The sequence below is a fragment of the Macaca thibetana genome, chromosome 17 (genome assembly GCF_024542745.1).
Source record: "Macaca thibetana thibetana isolate TM-01 chromosome 17, ASM2454274v1, whole genome shotgun sequence".
In the NCBI taxonomy this organism is placed as follows: domain Eukaryota; kingdom Metazoa; phylum Chordata; class Mammalia; order Primates; family Cercopithecidae; genus Macaca; species Macaca thibetana.
In genome coordinates this window covers 57,533,912-57,551,314 of record NC_065594.1, presented here as the reverse complement: position 1 = coordinate 57,551,314, position 17,403 = coordinate 57,533,912, and the positions used below count along the sequence as shown (strand labels likewise).

General features: G+C 37.2%; 2 protein-coding genes across 16 annotated transcripts in view; one reads left to right on the top strand and one right to left on the bottom strand.

The window, feature by feature from the left end:
- The window catches only part of MYCBP2 (MYC binding protein 2), a 1,055,480-nt gene that overhangs the window by 486,023 nt on the left and 552,054 nt on the right, over positions 1-17,403 (top strand). The gene's annotated exons all lie outside the window — the stretch shown is intronic.
- SCEL (sciellin) overlaps positions 1-17,403 on the bottom strand; it is a 110,415-nt gene that overhangs the window by 40,605 nt on the left and 52,407 nt on the right. For 7 of the 15 annotated variants that reach the window (XM_050766451.1, XM_050766452.1, XM_050766439.1 and 4 more), the window contains 10 exons: positions 17,111-17,191; positions 14,885-14,950; positions 12,780-12,839; positions 8,712-8,756; positions 6,911-6,970; positions 6,553-6,612; positions 4,162-4,221; positions 3,568-3,627; positions 3,141-3,200; positions 1,818-1,877 (listed from right to left, as the gene is read on the bottom strand). In XM_050766451.1, the coding sequence (XP_050622408.1) occupies positions 1,818-1,877; positions 3,141-3,200; positions 3,568-3,627; positions 4,162-4,221; positions 6,553-6,612; positions 6,911-6,970; positions 8,712-8,756; positions 12,780-12,839; positions 14,885-14,950; positions 17,111-17,191 (612 nt within the window). The remainder of the gene's footprint in view (positions 1-1,817; positions 1,878-3,140; positions 3,201-3,567; positions 3,628-4,161; positions 4,222-6,552; positions 6,613-6,910; positions 6,971-8,711; positions 8,757-12,779; positions 12,840-14,884; positions 14,951-17,110; positions 17,192-17,403) is intronic. The other 8 variants (XM_050766455.1, XM_050766445.1, XM_050766443.1 and 5 more) reach the window with 7 other exon arrangements.

Below are 17,403 nucleotides of genomic sequence, written 5' to 3'. Positions count from 1 at the left end.
CAAGCAACATGCATACATATGCAATCACGCACATGTACAATGTACACACATGCAATGCGCAGACTCATGTACATAGGCAATCACGTATGCATATAGACATATACATATATGCATGCACATGAATGCACACATGCACAAAAACATTTGCATGCATGCATACACACATGAGCATAGGCATGCCCACATACACACACACCAATATATGAAGAAAAATAAGTCCTGATTGGAAATATTATCATTATTTTTTGAGACAGAATCTTGCTCTGGCACCCAGGCTGGAGTGCAGTGGTGCCATCTTGGCTCACTGCAACCTCCAACTCTCCAGTTCAAGCAATTCTCCTGCCTCAGCCTCCCGAGTAGTTGAGATACCTGGCTAATTTTTTGTATTTTTAGTAGAGATGGGGTTTCACTGTGTTAGCCACCATGGTCTCGATCTCCTGACCTTGTGATCTGCCCACCTCGACCTCCCAAAGTGCTGGTATTACAGGTTTGAGCCACCGTACTCAGTCTGGAAATATTATTTTTAATAAAAATTAGAAAAGGAAACATGGATTTTTCTTGGAAAGTTGATATTAAATATTTGAACACTAAATTATGAAGAAAATATAATTCACTTGAATCTTTATTGTTGCAACAATTACTTGTATCTACTATATGCCTGGCATGAGAATCTTATGATCCCTCTTTTGTAAATGAGTAAACTGAGGTACAGGGACACAGTTAGCAAGTGATAGAGCCAGAATTAGAACCTACGATTTTTGGATTCCCTGCTCGCATTCACTACCTCAGGTTACCTCCCTGAACCACCCAGGTAGTGAAGGAAATCAATGCTTTCTTCTCCATCTATGGGTTGCAAGCTTGTGCAAGCCTCGAACTCACTGGGTCGCTGTGCCTCTGACCATGCCACAACTACACAAACAGGGCAGGCTTGACAGTGTGCACACCAGCTTTTCAACTACCTAAGCCTTTGCCCTCTCAACTGGCCTGCAGGCATCCTTGACACACGTTAGAACTGACAAATAATATCATGAACTGAGATAATTGAATGGAAAGGAATTCAAGGGAAACTACATGCAATTATATGTTACTGTTTCCAGCAACATACCAACAAATTCAGTTTCAAAAATATTCCATCTGCCTTATAAAGAACAAAAAGCAAGAAGATATAAGCTCTCCAGACTTACTTGACAACTCATGGGTAAGAACAAAGTACACTTTGTTAAGCTCTTCATCTTTAAATACACACCACACTACATGCACATACACACACTAAACACAAATACACCACACACGCACATGTAGATCATACATATACACATCCACACATGCACTTACACATACACACACACGCTTATACACACACCCATTTATACACACATGCACTTAAATCCACATGCTACTGATACACGTGCACATACACTCACACACACTACTTACATCTACATACATATGCACTTACACATACATACATGCACTTATATATAAACACACTACTTATATATTCACACACATACACTAATACATGTACTCACACTAGCATACAAAGAAATAAATCATTTAGTTCAGTAGAGAAGGTCAGCCCAAATCTCATTTAATTTCTCAAATTTATTTGATAACAAACTTCGCCCAAGAATAAAATGCAGGAGATTTAGGTGTATCACTTGCACAGAATTACTTAATATAAGGTGTTTAGAGAAAAAAGAGCTCAGTTTGTTTTGGCCTGAATTCCAATTTACTGTCCTGAATACCAACACTCAAAATTCTAATGTGCTTCTAAATGCCAAACAAAGGGGAGAGGGGAACTTTAAATGCCTTACCTCCTAGTATTTTTATTTGTTTCAGGATCCACTTTAATAAGCCCATCGAGGTCTTGTTTTCTTTGGAAAAGGAAATTAATTTTAATGAATGATGTTAAAATATAGCACTAATCAGATGAATAATGGCTGGAAAAATTAAGAAGTGGTAAATATACAAGTTTTCTATATCAATGTAAAATTTTAAAGCTCTACATGAAAATGAAAATTATTCTCTTGTAACTTGAGCTGAAGACCATTTAAGGTTGCTTATTTGTTAGTGATAAATGTGATTTTTTGTTTTGTTCTCAGAATGCATAAGTATATATGAAACTTGTTATTTAACAAAATCAACTTTGTCTTCAGATATATCTTGTTAGAACACTCCAGGCAGGCAGCATTGAAGTAACATTAAGTTAGATTAAGTTCTACACTGGACCCAGACAGTATAAATTTCTACTCAACAAACTGGATACAATTGCCTATTCTGTTTTTAAGTAGTAAGAATAATGTTGAGAATCATAATTTCATAATAACAATAATTTAACAATATTAACTAAAAGAATAAGAATGTATGCTTTCATATAAACTCAGTTATCTACCTAGCCCAAACCCTTTTAAATATCAGTTCCTTCAGAGTAGATTATGGTGAGCAAAAAAGGGCAAGAAAAAACAGCTCACATAGTAGAAAAATTAATGATTCACTCCCCAGGGGGACACAGGCCACCCCATTAAAATACTTTGATACCATAAAAGGCACAAGCAGAATCTAAAAGGGACAGGAGGGGAAGGCAGAAGCACTGTGACTGGGTGCCATTGCCATGTCAACACAGCTCTGAACAGGAGACAAAGTGGTGGGAGGTCCTCACTACCCCTGTGTGTGCCAGCCCAGCCTCCCCTGGGCTGCCTCCTGAGACCACCACCCTTAGAGAAGTTGAATTAGCAGAGCTTTAGAGAAGTTGAATTAGCAGAGCTTTAGAGAAGTTGAATTAGCAGAGCTTCAATGATGGCTCACTCTTGGCCATCTCTGTCATTTTGGAAAGACGCTTTGACGATTTTGTCAAGACTGTGCATTCTTTAGGCACAAAAAATTCAATTTGATCACTTACTCTGAAGACAAATCAAAGCCCAAAATCTGGGCAAAAAGGCAATTTACTATCAAACATTAAGACAATGCTTCAAAAGTTAGTGGTTTTATTGAGGGCAAGGAGGGATGGTCCTGAGGCCTATCTTTATTGTCTAATTCCATGCTAATAAAATGTGGTTATGAAGCTAAAAAGTCAAATTATTTTATCTTCTGATTGACATGTAACAGAAACCATAATTAAAGACATTAATTATTCTTACCCAGTGGTATTTTCATTTCCTTTGGGATTTACTTTGATAGCATTATCAACGTCTTCACTTCTTTAAAAAAAAAAGGTTTATATCAGTTTCAAAACATTCCCATAATATCAGACACATACATCTTCTGTATTCCCAATGATTAATTCAAGCTTTTGGAGAAAATTATTATACTGACATTAAATTGGCTTTTAGGATAAAAATTGCCTATCAATAACTTAGTTTAATTAATCCTTAGGATTTTATTGGGTTATATGTAAATGTAAATTTAGATCGAATATACTGTATGTAGATTCTTTGAAGTGAAGATCAGGGCACCAGGGATTAGACACAGAAGAGAGAAGCCAAACAAAGATGTGATGCCCTCAATATCACATAATTAATATGAGAGAAAATAACCAATATTTAGAGACATCTGTTCAGTTCTCACCTTCTGCTCGTTTTATTCATCCTGGCATTCACTTTAACAACAGATTCGAGATCCTGTCTTCTTTGAAAAAAACACCAAAACTTGTCAGTTAGGTTACAGTACACTTTTCTCTGAAATCTGTATAATCAAGAATGTCCCTGAATGTGGTGTCAGGTGTTTTCAGGACAAAATGACCAGGAAGAGCTTTGATGTAATTATCCTTAACTTACCTTTATTAATTTCCACAACAGCATTTCATTTAAACGAGTCTAAATCAGTTTAGAAAAACTTCTCAATGTGGCTCTCACTGTGCAATTTTGTCCTTTGTATTTCTTAATTTAAATTAAAATTTGACTCATCTCTTAATTATTTAAGAAAATATGGAATAAGAGATTATGTAGCGGGTTTTCTTGCACCTACTTCAATGTAACTCAAATCAGAGGTCCTATGAAGGAAACAGCACTCATCGTATTCCTTTTGCCTGCTAGGTCTGATGGGTCAAAGCAGTGCAAGAGTTCACTGTCACAAAGGAAAGCATAGCACTCCCATTCCTAATGAGGTATAAAAAGCTAACCTGAATAAAAAGAGCCCCATCAAGGTAGGAGATTTACTTACCCTTTCTCGTTTTTGTTAGTCCTTTGATTAACTTTAATTGGACTTCCAAGGCTTTGGGTTCTTTAAAACATTGGGGAAAAAAAAAGAGAAAGAGCAACTCAGTGGTATATTCAGAATCTTGTAATGACAACAGCAGATTTCCCACAAGAGAATCTCGTAAGATGTAATCAGTGCCTAAAGGATCAGAAGTCCTTGGAAATATTGAATTCAAGTGGCTCTATCCATCATGCAAAATGCATAAGCAGCAGCCTGAGACTAAGATATCAACCATTACTCAGTTATGATAGAGTCAACTTAAAAGTTTTAACCAACATCTTGGCTTCTGCTTTCTTGGAGGTGGGTTAGTGGGAGGCTTTTAACACATATATTGAGATACTGATTTTAATACATATATTGAGATACTGTCTTATTTAAGCATGAAAATCATTTACATCGGGGTGGAAATCAATTGATCAATATTTTAAGTCTAAATACTTTGAGGATTTAGACAAGTCATTTCTCCTAAAAAGTTAGCAGATGTGTTTAAAGGGTCTGAAGTCACCTTGGTAAAGTCAAAATAACTGTTATGGTCCCAGCACTTTATATAAATGAAATAAAACTCTCACATGCCAGTGACTGACAATCACTAGCAAATATGAAAGCTAATCTCTTTAAATTCCCCCAAGCTTCCAAGTATTATGCTTTGCCATTTTCACCTCTCTCTGATTTCTCTGTGATAAGACTGTCGATATTTTAAGTTATTTCAACGTGAGAAAGAAGGAAGGGAAGAAGAAAAAAGAACTTGGACTTTTTCCCTACCACGCAGACAAGATCAGTTATTCCTGCACCAAAACTCAGTTGTTATCAAATTATCCCAGATTATAAATCTTTTTCCTAGCCCACAAAATGATCTACTTATGATGCTCATCCTACTCTTCCTTTCGTCTACCACTTTTGCAGAACTCTCCAAACTGTTTTTGAAAAATATCTGGAACCTCATCTATTCCTAGAAAGCTCATATATCCATGAACAACAACAACAACAAAAGGCTATTTTTCTACTTCATCTATTCCATATTTGAAAAAGTCACCTACAATATGTTGGCATGTTTACATTATAGTCATAAGTTGTTAATAAGCATTCAATGCCTGTGTGATGGTTACTGCCAACGCTTTTCATCATATAGACTTTGTTAAGTGTTTTATATCAGAAAGGGTTAAGAATGCATCGCCAAGATTGGCTTGGAAAGCTAGAATGCCATCCTGGGCATAGACTGGCACAGATAAATGGTTTTTAAAAATAACTGTGACAACAGAAATAATTCTCATGTTAGAAAGGCAAATTTCATGACTAACCAAATACAAAGTAAACAGCCAATCTGGAAGGCAAAAATAGTAGAGATCTCATAAATCCTTGCCCTTTGCCATTCTTGACTATTCTGGGATTTTCTCTAATGAAACTGGCATGGCTTTGGTTTCTTTCAACAAGAAAAATAATATCAGTCATGTAAGTCAATTATCTAGTGTATCAGTCAGGCTAGAACTACAAGGTAACCTCTTAAATGCTATCAGCTCAGTTACTAATAATTAATTAACCCATTTTATGATTTAAAATAAATAAAAGCCTAGTTTTGCATTTAAAGATATTTACAAATATATATGAAGAGATATGCATATGAAATGACTCAACTAAGATTCCAACTGAGAAGTGCCTTATACACTCTAAAGACTTCAGTGGTGGCCAGGCGTGGTGGCTTATGCCTGTAATCCTAGCACGTTGGAAGGTCTAGATGGGAAGATCACATGAGGTCAGGAGTTCAAGACCAGCCTGGCCAAGATGGTAAAACACCATCTCTACTAAAAATACAAAAATTAGCTGGGCATAGTGGCGGGCACCTGTAATCCCAGCTACTCGGGAGGCTGAGGCAGGAGAATCACTTGAACCTCAGAGTCAGTGGCTGCAGTGAGCCAAAGTAGAGCCTCAGAGCAAGATTCTATCTTAAAGAAAAAAAAAAAAAAACAGAGAGACTTCGGTGGTGAGGGACTATGCTCCTAAATGCCTTATTATAAATGTATTTAGTTTATAAATCAACCTATTCTCCACTACTCTTAACAGCTAGTTGTGTTTCTTTCCATTTTAGATATAAAGGGGAACTGGGAGATCATCTAGGTCATATCCTTCATTTTATGGAATGAGGAAACAGAGATGTCCAGAAATTACACAGCTTGCCCAGAGTCACCCAGATTGATGTTGGTGGGAGAGCCAGCACCAAGATACACACTACCTCTGGACCCCAGTCTGAGGCTTATTCCACCAGCCTGCCTGACCCTTGTCCTAAGCAGGAGCTCTCTTCCAGAAAATAGTATACTGTCTGGGACTCAACCAAAATGGTCTGTCTTAATAAAATCTTACCCTTTGCCATCTTTATCTGTCCGGGTACTCACATAGATGAGACTTTCAAGGCTTTTGGCTCTGAAAACAAAGAAATTCACATAAAAGACTGCGTATTGAAATGAAATTGTGTGGTATCTTGAAAGGTCAGATGCAATAAAAATTCTCCATGAACTGCTCATTTACTCTTATTGAATGGAAGAGCAGAAATCCTTCTTGGTAATTATGTCTGAACTAAATGTACAATGCTGAGAGCACTACCCCATCTGCTAGTACATTTCCATGCCAGAGGATTCAACTCCCTCACAGCTAATGTCTGAAGGAATAAGACGAGCAATCTGCAAGATAAGATTTTCAGATTTGAGACAGATGCACTTACCTTTTCTCTCTTTCGTCTACCTTTGGATTTGCTCTGAAGAGACCATCAAGACCTTGATTCCTTTAAATGTATTGATTAAGAAAAGCCTCATCAGTGACATTGACCAATGCTTAACTCTATAAAAACATAGACCAGTTTACATCTAAGACAGGAAACAGAAGCTTGTTGGGGAAGATGAGCCACAATTCTTGAAACAGGTATTTTCATAGACTCAAATTTTAAATTGTAGTGGGCCTTAGAGAAAATAAAATAAAAGATATAAACTGGGGATCTGCCAACCACAATAGGTCCATAGAGGTGTTGCTTGGATTCATGGAGCATTTCTATCCTTTTAGCTTTCAAGCATGGGCTTTAAAGTGAGCCCATGTTTACAATGATGGTCAGGACACACAGAAACCTGGATTTTCAGGCTGGGTGTGGTGGCTTATGCCTATAATCCCAGTTCTTTGAGAGGCCAAGGTGGAAGGATCACCTGATCCCAGGAGCCCAAGACCAGCCTGGAGAACATGGTCTGACCCCATCTCTACAAAAAATTAAAACTTAGCCAGGCATGGTGTTGGTGCCTGTAGTCTCAGCTACTTGGGAGGTTGTGATAGGAGGATTGCTTGAACCCAGGAGATGGAGGCTGCAGTGAGCTATGATTGTACCACTGCACTCCAGCCTGGGTGACAGAGCGAGACCGTGTCTCTAAAACAAACAAACAACAAAACTGGATTTATAGGATCTCCTGAGAATGTCCTGCTGTCCTGCAACACTAGACTCAGTGGAGACCCTCAGCTGGAGCTGAGCTGAGAAGCAGCTGTGTGCTTAGACAGGGCATTTGCTCTCCTTTTGGCCCCAGTTCTCTCACTGCCTGTGTTTCATATAGTCAGTCTCCTCACCCACTCACACCTGCCTGGCCTCAGTGGGCCGTGGAGTCTGTGACTCCTGATCTAAAACCTCCTCTCCTTGTAAATGAGGAAACTGAAGAGCAGCAAATTAAGTGAGCATTATTGCCAGAACAGGATATGAAAAACACATCCCATGATCCTCTGATCAATTCATTTGGCATTTGCCCTGTTTTCTCCTTCTCTTTGATTGCTGTTTAGTGGGTTAGTATGCAAAATAATAGAGAGCTTGCTTACCTTATACAGACCACAAACACAAGCCTTGATTATTGATTTTTCTCTCTTGGCATATTTCAAGTTATACAATTATAAATGATTCAAAACAAGAAGATACAGCCTGGGCAACATAGTGAGACTCCATCTCTACAAAAAATTAAAAATTAGCCACACATGGTGGCACATGCCTGTAGTCCCAGCTACTTGGGAGGCTGAGGCAAGAGGATGGCCAGAGCCCAGGAGGTCAAGGCTGCAGTGAGTTATGTGTGCACCACTGCACTCCAGCCTGGGTAAGAGAGTGAGACCATGTCTCAAAAATAATAATAAACAATATAACATTAACTATGATAATAAAATGTTTTTTGTAATGGTTAAACTAAAATTATTCCATGATCAAACCAAATTCTGTTTACATTCTAGTGATTTAGTATTTCAGGAAGAGAAAAGTGGTTATTTATATAACTGCCTTAATAAACACATGGAGCATGAAAATCAAGGACACTTTCATATCAGTATCTTTAGACTTCAATAACCATTCGTCATAACAATGAAATGATGATGATTGCTGCAAGCTTTTATTCAAGATTTGTAGGATATTTTTGACTACGTATGTGGGTCCTCACGCTCAAAGACTGGAAAGGCATAAAAAGTCACAATATGCAACTCAGTAGTAAAAAATAAACATTTAAAAATCTTACCTATTCAAGCTTTTGTTCATTTTGATGAGATTATCCAATTCTTCACTTTGGGAAGAGAAAAAAATGTTTAATGTTAGTAAAAAGCTTGCCCAGGGTCAAAGGGTAAATTTGCCTTAAAATAACAGTTCTCTGAAATACAACACATGCCACTTTTATCATCTGCGAAAATCCTGATGATCCTCAAAGCTCTCATCAAACACCACTTTCTCCAGAATGCCTTTCCTAGTCCTCTAACTGAATAGAGTCCTCTACATTTTTGGAGCCCTTGCAGCATTTGTTTTTTCTGCACCTCCTTTATGACAGATCTATTACTATACTTTGAGTTATAGCCATTGCACACTGGTCTCATGTTAATGCCCCTACCTCTGCACAGGCACACGTATGTACACCACTTAAAATTTAGAACTGTATTTTACATCAGACACATTTCCGTGTTTTAATACAGTGTCTTTCATACAGTAGATACTTAATACCCACTTTTAATTGAGTCTACACATAGGTACATTGATTAATTACAGCATTGCGCAATGTACTTGCACACGTAGCTTCTAGAAAACATTTGTTCATCAGTAAGTCTGGCTTCCTTCTTAAGTTCTGCTACTTCATTTTCAGGTCAGCTAAATTTGCTAGCCTGTTTCCACATCTGAGAACTGCAAAGCCCTTTCTGGCTGCTGCTTCAGGAGCAACCTATCTAAACTCTTAGGTTCAGGAATTCTGTTTAAACCACATGGGTTCAACCTTCTCTCCCAAGCAGGCACCCTAGGTGAGGTGGGGTGGGGGTTTCACCACAGTGCTATTGGTTTCTTCCTCTAGTTCCCCATCACAGCATGTCATTTCTCTAACTTATCTATTCATGAGCGCGCCCCCCCTGCCCACACACACACACACACACACACACACACACACCCCTTGCCCCACCTCTCTTGCCTTCCTCAGCAAGTTTTTCTGTTCACAAATCAGTAGTTACGCATTCAAGTTTCCTCGTTAAGGACACCTGGAGTACGATCCAGGATTCATCACTTATTCATTGGTGAATCTGGGCGAGTTACCTAACCTTCTGTGGACTCAATTTTCCCATTTGTAAAATAAGAATACTAGTCATACCCACCTCAGAAAAGAATCATAAGCTCATGAATATAAAGTACTTAGCACGACGCCTAGTCAGTCATAAATTCCTGATTAATTTGGGCCATTATAATAAATAATGCCCTGTCAACACTAAATTTTTTGTTTAATAAATGCTTGCTTTACTTTTTTTTTTTTTTTTTTTTTTTTTTTTTTTTTTTTTTTTTTTTTTTTAAAGGCAAGAGTTTCACTCTTGTCGCCCAAGCTGGAGTTCAATGGCATGATCTTGGCTCACTGCAACCTTCGCCTCCCAGGTTCAAGCGATTCTCCTGTCTCAGCCTCCTGAGTAGCTGGGACTTCAGGTGTGCACCACCATGCCCAGCTAATTTTTGTAGATTTAGTAGAGATGGGGTTTCACCATGTTGGCCACGCTTGTCTCGAACCCCTTACCTCAGGTAATCTGCCCGCCGCAGCCTCCCAAAGTGCTGGGATTACAGGTGTGAGCCACCATGCCCAGCCTAATAAATGCTTGCTATACTTGTTTTTTAATTGCACTTAGAAACACCAAGAATTCGACTTAGCCTTCAGAGAGATGCAATTGCTGAGTCACTTATGTGCTTGACGATGCCTGGCACGAGGACACTAAGGCAAGAATAGCTGCTGAGGGTAGTCCTCTTAGAGACCCTAAATTAACAGCCAGTACATAGATGAATCCTTTCAAATAGTCTTAGGTATCAATGGTAGAATTGATGCCTGATAATAAATACTGAAATACAAAAGTTGCCACCTCTAACCAAAAAAAAAAAAAAGAAAGAAAGAAAAAAAGAAAAAATAAAAGATTAATGCTCTATCCTTGCGTGTGACAAACACTACCCAGTCCCTTGATACAGTAACCCATTACTGTTTCTTGCTTGAAATTCTACCCACTAACTCTGAGACTAACAATCTGTTCATGTCCCCAAGGGAAGGAGCAAACCCACGAGTTCTATAAATCTTAGCCCCAGACTTTTCTGACTGGCATGAGTCACAATGATGAGATTATCAGGATTTGGAGTTGCTTTATCCCAAGAAAATTAGCATAAATCATGAGAAGATGCTCTGTGGCAAATTAAATAAAATGGATACTGTATTCCAAATAAAAGACTTAAGCTTTCAAAATGACTTTAAATTGATGAAAGCTTTGGATATTAAGTTTCACCATTGCATTTGTAACAAATTAAATGCTCTTAATCAGATAGCAGTAACATTCCATTTCACAAAGAGCAGCTCGGATAATGAAAGCCATTTCTACTCCCTGTGGATGGCCCAAAGTAACAATACTCTATCATGACTACTACGAACATTTTTCCTGATCCATGTCAGGCAGCAACTTCTCTCTGTGATAAATGTACCTGGCTGTGGAATTTGAGCATTATGGCTAGGGAGCAGGGACAGGAAAGTTAAACTAACTGCCTCTCTCACAGTTTTTATTTGGTTTACACCAAACCATAATTTCCCTTCAGAGTCACTCACTTAGCTGTTTCTCAGATATCCTGATCACCCACCAAACCACTGTCTAATCACTACTGGAAACAAAATATTACCTGCAACAAAAATAAATCAATAAAATTAGAGATCTAGACACTCAGTGAGAGAAGACATGGAAATGAAACATTCAGGACAATTTCTATAGACTCCATCTGGATTCAGAGCTCCTACTTTTTTTATGAATTTGCACAGAAAAGCCAAGTGTCATATTTTCTTCTCTGCAGTTCTTTTGACAGAGACTGCAATCTCTAACAACACTCTTAGCATTACTAAAATCTATTAAACAAGGAATATTTTTGAGAGCTTTGGATTTAAACAATGGAATATTATGATGTTACCATAATCTATTAAATACCTACTTTGTACAAAGCATCATGTCACACAATGTAAATGGCAAATAAGACAAAACATCTGCCCTGAGAGACTATAGAGATGACAGAGAAGGTAACACATTTATGCAAATAACAGGAAACAAAACTGAGTATGATTCAGTCTTATAAAATATGAATAGTGCAACTCTAATTACTTATAGAGGCAGAAGTCACATCTCACTGGATCACTCAGGGAAGACAACAGAGAAGTTGCCACTTGATCCAGATCTTGAACAATGGGCAGGGCTTGGATGGACTGGCATGGTGGCTTCAGACTGGGCAAGGTTACCATGTGGTATAAACAAAGCCAGAGTATTTGGAAACTACAGAGAGAAAGTGGTTTCCCTTGATATGAATGTGGGATAAATACAGGAGTGAAAACAGAAATAGCTGGAATGTGAGGCTGGAGCCAGGTTGGCAAGGGCTTTGAATGAGGTTATATGCCATTGAATGGGCAATGAGGATCTGGTTCAGTGATTGAGCAGAATCTTTGGAAAAATTCTGGCATTGATGGGAAATAATAGTTTAGTGGAAGGAAAGCCTGAAGAATGTAAGTAAAGCTGGATAGCTACTCTAATAATCTGTGCAGGAGTCAATGAGGGTTTAAACTAGAGGAAGTCTGTGTACACATGAGGAACATTTTAGATGTTTAATTCAAGCATGCATGATACTACCTAGGGGGAAGGAGAAAGAAGAATCAAGGATTATTCCAGAAAGGTGAGTCTGCAGGAATGCGAGAACAGAGAAGTCAGGAACAGCACATTTGGGAAGGAATTTGGACAGCCTGAGCGGGGGTGCTAGGAGATAAGTAGAGATCTGGACCAGCAACAGGACTGGATATGTGGAATAAGGCTTGACAGCTGAGGTCACTGGGTGAGTAAAATTGCCAGAAAAAGGGACAGAGTTGGAAGAGTGTCTGTAAATGTCGGCACCATCCACTATTCAGGAGTACTTATCTAGAGAAACTGACACTTTCTTATTTTAAATTATATACAATATAGAGCACTAGGATTTTGTTCCTATTTGGAACTTTTAAAGGTATGGTTAAGCATTTTTGAAACACAAGAGAAGATAAAACCCAAGCTCAAAAGCTCGGAGATCTCACCCTTTGTCAGTTCTCTGAAGTGAAGTGGCCACTTTGACGATGTTATCAAGATCCTGACTCCTTCAAACAATGAAAAATAAATACAGGTCGGTGACAGAGGAGCTATTTTTTGAAGAAGCTAAAATTTCTCATTTGTTTTCAGTAAATAAAGTAAATAGGTGGTGTTCAGGAATTACTGAGTTTAACAGAAAGACAAAATGGTTCTGTTATGTCAGCTCATGGCACACAGAGACACTCACATCCCCCATTCACACACACACACACACACACACACACACACACACAACTTCCCTCTGTTATTCCACCTGGGTGTTGGCTCTGCCATCTAGTGCTCACTGAAATAACTACATTTTCTCCTGAAGACTGGTATTGCCAGCTCACAGGTTCTATGTTACAAATAGGACATAGAAAACAAAATCCACTTAACTAACAAGTAAACACAGAAGTGAGTTCAAAAGGTTTTCCACCAGAGCCAAGCAGCATTAAGTATCAGATACAATTATTTATTCCTTTTCACCCTGTAGCGGTGAAAATGTTTGTCTTCTCAGACTCTAGAATAGGTGGAAGCACCTGAGCACATAGACGGCTTGTGTATTCCAAATCAGATCAATGCCGATATCCCTGGATCATAAAAGGAACAGTTAGGAAAATTCTTATAGTAATTAAGAACTGTGGGCTGGGTGTGGTGGTTCACACCTGTAATCCCAGAACTTTGGGAGGCCAAGGAAGGAGGATCCCTTGAGGCCAGAAGTTCAAGATTAGCCTGGGCAACAGAGATCCCCCATCTCCACATACAAATTTCATTTTAAATTAACTGGGTGTGGTGGCCTGTGCCCGTAGTCCCAACTACTCAGGAGGCTAAGGCAGGAGGATCTCCTGAGCCCAGGAGTTTGAGGCTGCAGTGAGCTATGAGTTCTCTGCTGCACTGCAGCCTGGGTGACAGAGCAAGATCCTGTCCAAAAAAAGAAAGAAAAAAAGAAAAGAACTCAGCATCTCATAGACAGAGGGTTAATAAGGTTCCATGAAGAAAGGATTCTGTAGCCAAGTTGGGAAATGTAACCGACTTTTGCTGATTTGGAATACACATAAGCACACTAAAGATTCTGAAAAGTTCTGTGGCAGAAAACTCTATTTAATTGTGTTTCCTAAATGTAATGAAACACTGAACTCTTCTTTTGCAGAACATGCATTGACATCCTGTGGCACATAGAACACAGGCTGGGGAATGCCAAGAGTGGTGCCGTCAGCTCCTCTGAACAAGGGAAACGACTTTTTCCAAAGAAAAGAATCTATGTGATGTGTCTTTTAGAATGGGACTCTTCTGAGAGTCAAACGGGGATAATATAAAAAATGAAAAGGATATAAGTTTTAAATTTCAAGATAATTTTTCAGTGATAAAAATCTTTTGACTGAAAAAATAGTTTATCACATTGATAGACCTATAAAATAGCACTGTTTAAAAACTATTTTCAAAAAAAAATATTTTTTTCCTTAAAAAAGGGAGAAAAACAAGACACATCCAGAACAAATGCTAGACTAAATAGGATGTGCAAAACAACAAGTATAAATGAGAAGTGTAAATCAGGACACCGGACATTTGGGGAATGCCACCTTACCCCCACCCAAGACATTTGGTGAATGTCCCTTTACCAAATGGCATCAATGTGCTCCTTCCTGATGCCGTAGGAGGAGTTGGACATGTCTATGTTCAGCCAACACTAGACAAAGTTTTTGTAGCACAAGTTTAACTGAACAACTCTATTTCCACCTCTTTGTTTATACATCCACACCAAGTATATGATAGACCTCAGAGCAGGTCCTGGGAATAAAGAGGTGAGCAAGCTCTCCTGCCTTTAGTGGGTTTGATCTTATCCTGTTATCTTGTTCACACCATTTTGGTAGTTTTCTTAATGGAAAGTTTGGGATAGAATTAAAAGAAACAAAATTCTGAAAGTGCCTACAAAAACATTTATTGATATTTTGGAGTCAGTTGGAAAATTGATTTTGTCTACCTTATTATTAATTGCCTTGCAGTTTTAAATGTGCTGAGAAAGCATACTTTATCATTGCTACAGTTATGTAGATATAGATAGAAATCAGTTTACCTTGTATTTCTTTCAGCAGATCTGTTGGTTTCTGTATATACACCCGGTTTAGGTGGATGTATCTGCCTATATTTTCAAAGTTAAAGATTATATCAGTCAGAAAAGAAGACACTTTTTTGATAAATTTAATTTTTAAAAATTTATGTACAAAAAGATTAGTGTTTATTGGAACCATACCTGAGATAACAAACTTAAACTCTTTGGGTTGGCAGGAACTCCAGTATAATGAGTTTGTAATTTAATCTATCTTTATTGCATATTTGTAAACCACTGGATATATCTAGACTTATAAGTTCTAAATACATTTATGTTGATTTTTTGTTCTCCATCAATAAAGCATTTTCATACTTATCTCTATTAGATAACGATATAATATTTTAAAATATTAATTTTTGTTATGGGCATCAAAGAGATTTTTTTTGCTTAAAGAATTAACCCATTTGAATACTATCAAGAAATATATTTGTTAATATAAGGTGGGAAAAAAGTCTATGTTTCAAGTACACCTACCACATTGGGAATGACCATACTAAGCTGAGAGAATTAAATTTTATTATGTTAGGTTCTGGCACAATTTAAGACTTTTCTCTACTCTTTTCAAAAGTATCTGGTTGACCTACTTATACATTCCTACTTGTTCTCAAGAAGCTACATTCAACTATTTTTTGTACTCCTGAGGACATGTGTTAATTACATAGGAAACACTTCCATTTCATATTCTTTCATTAAAATAATCTTGCTGTGATTAAAGTAGTCAGGATTTTAAAAAACATGCAAGTTGTCCCAATTTTATTTTTTAGATCATTGGTGGAATAAAGAAATTTGAGTAGTAAGTTCCTGTGAAATTTGGCTTCCTTTAAATTTAAAAAAGCTGGTAGTTCTAGTGATGCTGATTATAGATTAGAATGTCGGTGGTACTAAGGCCAATTAATTTTAGCCCCTTAAAAAATTCTATTCAAATTGGTATTTAATTACTCAATACTAGAAATGTTAGAGGAAAAATAATGTAAGATTAAAAAGCTTGAGAAGATATTTTTAAGAGATCATTATAACCATCATACAAACAAAAAGTTATAAATCTAATTTATATTTTAATTAGTTCAGTGAAGAAATATTCTCTTGACTCAATTTAAAAAATTATGTTCTCATCCTAAGGACAAAATTTCAAAGATACTGTGCAGTTTCACTGAACAGAAATTCAAACCTGGAGTTTTAACACCTATTGCTACATAGTCCTGCTGCCCAGTCAAAGCTTTCTAACTGAAGTTACCCTCTTAATGAAGAAAATTTCTATAATTGTGACTACTAAAAAATAGTTCTATAGTTGTGTCTTATTAAAGAATAGTTTCATAATTGTGTCTTACATGGTGTCAAAAAAATAACCATCAAAGAGCAAAAATACAAAAGAAGCAACAGTAGGCAATCAAGCAGATCTAATGTAGTCAATCTTCATTGAGTTACCATTTTTAATCTCACAATAATAATGGAAATGTGGAGTGTACATCTCGAAAAATTGTTCAAGATATATTAAACAGTTTAAATGTAACACATGGGAAGAGTTTCAGATCTCTGAATTTGTTTCCAAGTATTAATTATAGAGTGACAGAGATTCAAAGCTGAGAAGCAAGTCTATTTTTCCTGATTCAGAGACAAGTCAATTAGAACATCTTTCAAAACTTGTGATAGTTTTGAAATAAATTACAAATCCCTTCACTAAAAAAAAAGATTAAAGAACTACCCAAAGGTATTTCTAACATAAGCAAGGATTTGAGTGGTAACACAAAGTTTCAAGAACATCTTTCATCAGAATCTGTATCTGTTAGTGGGAAACTTCACTTGGAGCAAATATGAACAAAAAATATACTTTTAATATGGTTTATATTTATATTATATATACTACAGGCCAAATACATATATGTATTTATATTTGCATATTAGGAACTAATATATAAAAAAGCCTGTGCACAAACACTTTCTGAACATGAATATTGTTCCATTTCTATCCTGAAGGCTATTTTCTTAAGACAAGTTAGCCATTAGTATTCAAAGGCAAACATAAATAAACATATGTGTTGGGAAATAAAATTAGAAAAAGTTCTACAGATGCTTCTTTAGGGAATGTGCACACAAAACATTCATGCTTTGCACACAGAGGGTCACAATCCATTTGCTTTCATTTCCCTTGAACTTCATTTTGTCAAGGAATTCTGGAGTACTAGGTCTTACCTATTATCCTGTCTCAGCTGGTTAGGAGAAGAAACAGGAGAACTGGGCTTTGGAGGTATTGGAGGGTGAACACCTGGTTCCCTTTAAAACAGAAAACAGCAGTTCATTTCCCCATGGAAACATGGCAAATTTTAGATCTATTAACTGAATGCATTTATTACCTACATAAAAGTATCCTTTGCATCTTACAACCCCCATGTGTGAGGTACCTGAAAGGTCAGAATCCATGGAGCACTAAACTTTAAAGAAGTCAAATATTTAAAAGACGTGTATTTTAAAAGTTTATTTAATCA